Source organism: Geospiza fortis, unplaced genomic scaffold (assembly GCF_000277835.1).
Source record: "Geospiza fortis unplaced genomic scaffold, GeoFor_1.0 scaffold181, whole genome shotgun sequence".
Classification (NCBI taxonomy): domain Eukaryota; kingdom Metazoa; phylum Chordata; class Aves; order Passeriformes; family Thraupidae; genus Geospiza; species Geospiza fortis.
In genome coordinates, this window is record NW_005054412.1 from 2,485,451 (window position 1) to 2,492,850 (window position 7,400).

Consider the following 7,400-nt stretch of genomic DNA (forward strand, 5'->3'; position numbering starts at 1 on the left):
AGCAGCGGCTCCTGCTTCTTCGGCCCTCTTGTTTACTTGGTAGAAACTTCAAACCGGACGTGTTTAGTCACAGAGCAGAAATCTGTTTCTGTCTATCCGCCAAACCGATAGGAAATACAGCTTCTGTGGCAATACGGACAGGCACAGCCTGCCCTTTTTTTTTTTCTTTCGCGCTTTTTTGTTTATCCTTCCTTTAATTCGTGCTGAAAAGCAGAGATTGTCAGGGTGCAAGTGACTTTTTCAGGGAGCTATGAAGAAATACTCCAAATGTCTGACTTGGGTGTGAAAGTCCCAGGAAGGCATTTTTCAGTCTCTGGAAGTGTGAGATAGTGCTCTTGCTGAGCACAGCTCTGCTGGCTGTATATAAATGTTGTGCTTTTCCCTGCGTAGTTTGTAACATATTTGACCAAGTGAGCTGTTTCATTCCCATATTTCAAGGTATACCTGCAAAGAGTAGGCTTTTGCAGTACACATAAAGATTGGTCAGACATATGGTATAGGAAATAATAAAAACCATATTTTGTAGATAAACACACAGGGCCTACAGGGAAGAGGTAGAAACATGGGCTGTGAAAAGAAAGAAATCAGTAATCCCGAAGGCCACTGAGACAGGATGCTTGGGTACTTGTTCCCTCCTTTCAATTCTTCCCAAGCATATGATTAATACCCTGGTAATAATTGTGGTATGCAGTCTCCACTGCAATACTTGCCTTCAGATTGCTTGGAAGGACACTTCTTGTTTGCAGGAGATCATAACTGCACATTTTGAAGGCCCTTTGAGATTTCAGGTTGCTTACATCCAGGTCACCTCAGACAGGGATGATGGAAATCTTCAGCAAATTTTCCAGAAGGGAGTCTTCTTGTTATTGTATGATTTCAGAATACTGCTCCAGCAGGTCCTGTTTGGCATGACCCTTGGTTGTGACTTGCTTCCTGCCTTGGTTGGTTGGAAGTACAAGTTTTAAAGATGTCTCATTTGCTTCATTACAGAAAATCAGCAAAAATGGGTAAAGGTGATCCTAAGAAGCCGAGAGGTAAAATGTCTTCATACGCCTTCTTTGTGCAAACCTGTCGGGAGGAGCACAAGAAGAAACATCCAGATGCGTCAGTGAACTTCTCAGAGTTCTCAAAAAAATGCTCAGAACGATGGAAGGTAGGAATAGCTGCTTAAAAAATAAAAAAGCCACAAAACCTTAAATAACTGTTTTTTTTGAAATACCATTCAAGATTGTAAATTATTTCTTTGGAAGCTCAGGTTTTGGATAAGTATGAAGTGTAATTGTAAAGTGACTGGTAACTATCCATTGTCCTTTTCTTACCTTTAGCTCCCCCAGCTGAAATTTTGGAATGGGCTTTGGTATGTTTCTGAATCTCAAAATACTGTTTTGATCCTTATGTGTCCCTTCTAAGGTATTCTGTGATTTTAATTGCCTTCCAGACTATGTCTTCTAAGGAGAAAGGGAAGTTTGAAGATATGGCAAAGGCTGACAAGCTTCGTTATGAAAAAGAAATGAAAAACTATGTACCACCTAAGGGGGAAACAAAAAAGAAGTTCAAGGATCCAAATGCACCGAAGAGGCCTCCGTAAGTAGATTGCTAGCTTTAGGTTGTCTTGTTTGGGACCATCACACTGGTGTGGATCTATAAAATGGTAACTTTATCCAGGAGCTTCAGAAATACAAGAGTGTATGATCTTCCTCACCAGTGGTGTAAAGATAGGTTGAAATTTTAGTTACGAATGCTAAGCTTTTATTTTCAGGTAGGCCGTCCCAGTATCAAAGTTGGAGTAATGGCAGCCTTTAAAAGTAGATGCAGAAATAGACTATGTGTGATTCTGACTGATTCTTCTAGTTCCTGTTAAGAGGGTAATTCCAGTGTAATATGGCAGTAAAGTACTGCTGGCCCTGCTCTCATCACCTGTTGGCTTGAGCAGAATTTTTGATTGGCAGTCAGTTTAAAATTGGAGGCTTTTACACAGAACAGGTTTGAGGGGTGATCTTCCTCAAAACCAACTTGGAAAATTAAAACTTTAGCCACAACATAGTAACAGCTGGCTTCAAATTCATCTACTAGACACCAGTACTTTATTGTGTGTGTGTGTCTGTGTTTTGAACTGAGCTAATGCTGAAGGGGGCAGGGAAGATCCCTTACAAGCTAATGTTCTTGCTTGGGCTGGTGCTGTGGTCTGGAAATCCTACTTTTCTAACAAATATTGCAGTCTCCCACCTCTAACAGTTCTGACATAACATTTGGTGCCCTAGCATCATTGACTTAGTCTAATTTCTAAAGCTCTTCTCTGGGTCTGGTGTATAAAATCTGCCTGTCTGGGGATCCTGCCAAAAATGGGACCAGATGTGCAGCATTACTTAAGAGAAAAGGGTGCATTGAGTCTGCAAAATGGCTCATTCAGTTCTGATACCTTCTATTGTAATCAATGTCTGTCTCACTTTTAGGTGCGTTTTCCAAAATGCTCTTAAGGAACAGTAGCAAAGGTCCCAAAAGTTGCTGCTGTAGCGAAGTCTAAAATTTAAATAATCTTCTCTTATTTTTCCTCTGTAGTTCGGCTTTTTTCTTGTTTTGCTCTGAGTTTCGTCCAAAAATCAAAGGAGAACATCCCGGTCTGTCCATTGGAGATGTCGCAAAGAAACTGGGAGAGATGTGGAACAACACCGCTGCAGACGATAAACAGCCTTATGAAAAGAAGGCTGCTAAGCTGAAGGAGAAGTATGAAAAGGTAACACTGACATTCAGGGACATGCTTTGGGGAGGTCAAGCCTCAGTTTTTTAGGCACTTTTTTCTTTATTGTGTACCCTGATACCTGATGTTGCAAATTATCATATGCTAATGATGTAATTCATTGGATTTGTTGAAAAGGGTTATATACAGGGGCAAATGATTCATTGGGATAACACTAAATTGGATTCCTTTACCTTGAACTATTTGCATTTGTCTGTAGTTTTGACCTGTCACTGGTGCTTGAATAAATACTGTGGGCTCTGTATTGTTATTAAATCCATAGGTCACAGCAGAATTTTAGTTGAGTTGGTAGCAGTAAGTAATGCTGGTAAGGAGTGAATTGGTTCTCCCTGATTTTGGAGATACTGGTGAGCGTCCTTGAATGCTAGGATAATTGATACACATAGCTGGTTTTTAAAATATACACCCGGGAAAATGACAAAACGCAAAAGGAGATAACTAGTTTTAGGCATGTGTTTTTCCTGGACCTACTTTGTGTCCATGTCCTTTCTAGTAATGAACTTGGTTAATTATGCATATGAAGCAGCTTGTCATACAATTTTTTTAATTATTAAGGCTAAACCCTGCCATCATAATTGGAGTTGCAGAATTCTGTTGTGCACACAGGACTGTGCTACACGTGGTTTTATTTCTAGAGGCAGATTCCTGCCCCAATATGTGGAAGCCAAGGGAAGAGGAGGGATGCACCTTGGCATCCCCTGACGACGCTTCACAAGGGGTCAGAGACCACAGTGCTGGCATACAGCACCTACGTCCATTGTGTGCTGTCACCTTCCTCTGGGCATTTCTCCTGCTGGCAAACAAATCCAAGTTCCAAATTTTTGCACTGTAGTATGCAAGGTGGAGCCTTGGAGCCCTGTTAATGTGCCAGAGAGGAGTTGCAGATCTAGGAGCTTTCCCACATGATGCTTTCTGTACAGCTTCATAGTAATTGCTTCTACACACAGCCAAGGCAACTCAGACCTTTTTTAAATGATAGAATTATTAGTCTTTATTTGCAGATATGATTTTAATTTTCAGTAGTAATGTCTTTATTTCTTAGACTTACATGTAGGATTTTAAGGGGTAGTAATCTTCACTATTTCACTGCTTGGCTTTTGACTTAGTGGGTATCATATCTTCTCAAAATTTCCTGCTAAGTTTAAGAGAGTCCAAGAGAGCAGTAAGATTAGTGGTGTAGTGTTTAACAGGTGGGGAATATTTGAAGATTTGGACCATCTGTGTGAATGTGTTGATGTTTCTCTCTAGCTGGTGTGTGTAAGGTTTGTAGATCGATTCTCCTATCTAATGGGTTTACTGTTTTGGCATAAAGTTGGAAAGTCTTAACTGCTTTTATGACTGTGCCTTCCAGGTACGGTTTTAACTTCCCGGTAGCAGGAACTGAATTTTGTGTGTTTCAAACGACTGGAATAAATTTATTGCATGCAGAAGGTGGCAGTGTCTACCCTTTAATCAAGTTCTTATACCTTTTATTTAGTAAACTTCTGTTGGGCAGAGTTCAGTCTAACTGCTCTTTGCTAAGGCATAACATTGCAGCTGTTAGGCTGGGTCATTCTGGGTGGCTGATCCCAGGTTTGTGCCTCAAACGAGGGTTTCCTTTGCGTTTCTTTAGGCATTGTAGAAGGTAGGGCTGGAAAGGGAACTTAAGAGGTCTCCCTGCTTTGTTTCCTGACGGGATAGTGGGCTCAGCTGTGCCTTTACCATCAGAGGTAGCAGCTTTTCCAGCCTATTCCCAGAAGCCCAATGATGGAGATTCCTTAGCAGCCATAAGCAGTGTGCAGCAGCATGCCAGTGTCATTTCTGTGTTAAGAGGGTTCCTGTTTCTTTGGCTTCAGTTCGCCTCAGAGCTGAAGCCACAGCTCCCTCCTGGTCCTGCCCCAGTGGATGTGCAGAAAGGGCAGGTAGCTGGGTGACTTTCACAGCTGCTCTGTGGAGGGTGCTCAGACCTCTTGTCTGGGTAAATCTTTGAGAGATTGTTCCTGCTTTTCTTCTCCAAGGATATCGCTGCATACCGGGCCAAAGGGAAGGTTGATGGAGGCAAGAAAGTAGTTGCCAAGGCTGAGAAGAGCAAGAAGAAGAAGGAAGAGGAGGAGGATGAGGACGAAGATGAAGAGGATGAAGATGATGAAGAGGAGGAAGAAGAGGAGGATGAAGATGATGATGATGATGAATAAGTCTCTTTTCGAGCAATTTCTTTCTTGTCTATAAAGCATTTAACCCCCCTGTACACAACTCACTCCTTTTAAAGAAAAAAAAAATTGAAATGTAAGGCTGTGTAAGATTTGTTTTTAAACTGTACAGTGTCTCTTTTTTTGTATAGTTAACACACTACCGAATGTGTCTTTAGATAGCCCTGTCCTTAGTGGTATTTCAATGGCCACTAACCTTGCCTGGTACAGTGTGGGGGTTGTAAATTGGCATGGGAATTATAAAGCAGGTTCTTGTTGGTGCACAGCACAAATTTAGTTATATTTGGGGATGTAGTTCATTTCTCATCTTCAGTTGTCTCTGATGCATCATAAAAAATAATTGTTGTTCTGTTAAATGAATACCACTCTGTAATTGCAAAAAGGAAGAAAAAAAGTTGCAGCTGTTTTGTTGACATTCTGAATGCTTCTAAGTAAATACAATTTTTTTTATTAGTATTGTTGTCCTTTTAATAGGTGCCCTTGAGAATCATACTTTTTCTTTTCTTTTTTTTTTTTTTCTTTTGAGGGGAACTCATCTTTTGCTTTATTGAATGCCCGTATGGGATCACGGGAATATTACAGTTTTCATCTTTCATATAACCAGCTGATAAACAAAGCTTTGATCTGCATACCCTGCATTATCATGATAGGGTAAGAAAAGAAATATATAGGCATATGATGAAAATCTTCCATAACTGGAAACAACAAAAATTCAATCTCAGCAAACGGATACTTGTTCAGATTTTTGTGAAATGTAATATTCTATTGCGTTGCATGAGTTTACCAGTCTTGGAGAGTTGAGAAGTATAGAGTTCAATTTTACAGAAACTAAATACTTTGGGGGGTGGGGAGGGAGGGAATGTTAAATTTTGTCCTAGAAGGACCCATAGGAAGAGTGTATGTCCATCCGGTGTAGAGAAATTTACACGTGTGACTCTGTTACCATGTAATGGAAGTTATATTTGTAAATCTCTGAACACCTGGGAGTGATGAGCGTACCTAAAATGTGTAAAGTTAAAAGCATGAAATGACCATATTATTTTTTGGTGACAGGTCTGGTGATGGCCATGGGCTTTATACCATGAGACTCCTGGTAGCAAAGGGCCCACAAGAAATGATTTTTCTTTCTAAGATTTCTATAAATGGTACCATTATTATTTGTTAAATCTATGTAAATTCATATTTGTATTCTTGAAATTCTAGTTTTAGCCCTTTAAACAAAGTTGTATATTGTCTCAAATTGAAAATGAGATAAGATGTATTTTTCCTGTTAGGTTTTATACCGCACTCTTGATGTTTGCCCATTTTTAAGTTAAAATATAGTTGTATGGAAAAGTACATTTTATTAAATTTTGCATTAAAAAGTGAAATGTTTATGGTATACCAACAATGTCTAATTTGGTCAAATACAGTTCTCTTCCAAAACCAAAGCTAAGGGGTTTTTTGCATATTTAGTAAAACTTCAAGTGCTGGCAGCTGTAACTATTTTCACATATACCTGCTTACCAGTTTGGGGGACAATTCGGCAATTTTGTGGTTACAAAATTATGGTTCTCTTAAGTGCCAGTGTTTAAAAACAAACAAACAAAAAGCATTCTTGTAATTTTACACGCTTTTGTGATGGAGTATTGTTTTGTTATACAATTTTGACTTTCAGATTCTTATTTCAATTTGCATTTATGTATAACTTCAGGAGAAATATTGAACATCTGAAATCCTGGATGATACTAATAAACTAATAATTGCAGAGGTTTTAAATACTTAGTTAAATGGCTCACTTAATACCCTAAGGATTTGGGGCTTTTTGTGTGTGTTGGTGTTCTCAGATATGTACATCCCTGCTTTCTGTTCCAAGCAGAAGAATGATGCTGTTTGCAAGGTCTCGATATAGAAAGGGTAGGACAGACAGACTTTTTTTGTCTCCTTAAACTGGATATTACACATTCAAATGCTCGTAACTGATGGCAAATAAATTTTCTGTGCTGAAGGGTTTTTTTGTTTCCCCAGGTCATCAGAGGAAAGTAGGCACATTTCTTGTTCTTGGAACAAGCATACTTAATGAGATCCCTATAATCTTGTGCCTTTGTTCTCGGTGCTTGATGTTGACAGAAGTAACCGAGAGGATTCAGCTGAACTTAAAGAGGAGTAGCGAGTGCTTCCCGGGCAGCCAGGCACGGCCTTTGCCTTGCCTTTAGCACATGGGTAACAAACAGAGCGTGCTGGAGGCCAAAGAGGGTAGGTAATGTAATTATCCATGCTGCTTGCTGAGGAGGACAACCCCCTGTATTCTCACTGCAGAGGCCAGTGTTGGGTGGGAGATGCTGCAAAGCTTCCCCAGCTCTCCAGCGTGGCCATGGTTTTCTCAGGAGCGCTTGGTAGGTGCCTGTAATTCATCTGAGCCAGCACGTGGATATTGGGACCAAAGCCTTTGCTTGTGTCTGCTATAAAACTGT

At 40.0% G+C, this 7,400-nt stretch overlaps 1 protein-coding gene across 1 annotated transcript; it reads left to right on the forward strand.

Moving 5' to 3' along the window:
* Positions 1-969: 969 nt before the first annotated feature.
* HMGB1 (high mobility group box 1) lies at positions 970-6,705 on the forward strand. Its single transcript, XM_005426371.2, has 4 exons — positions 970-1,153; positions 1,439-1,584; positions 2,560-2,734; positions 4,756-6,705. Exons 1-4 carry the CDS (start codon positions 1,004-1,006, stop codon positions 4,930-4,932), a joined length of 648 nt encoding a protein of 215 aa, XP_005426428.2. The 5' UTR covers positions 970-1,003; the 3' UTR covers positions 4,933-6,705.
* Positions 6,706-7,400: the final 695 nt, after the last annotated feature.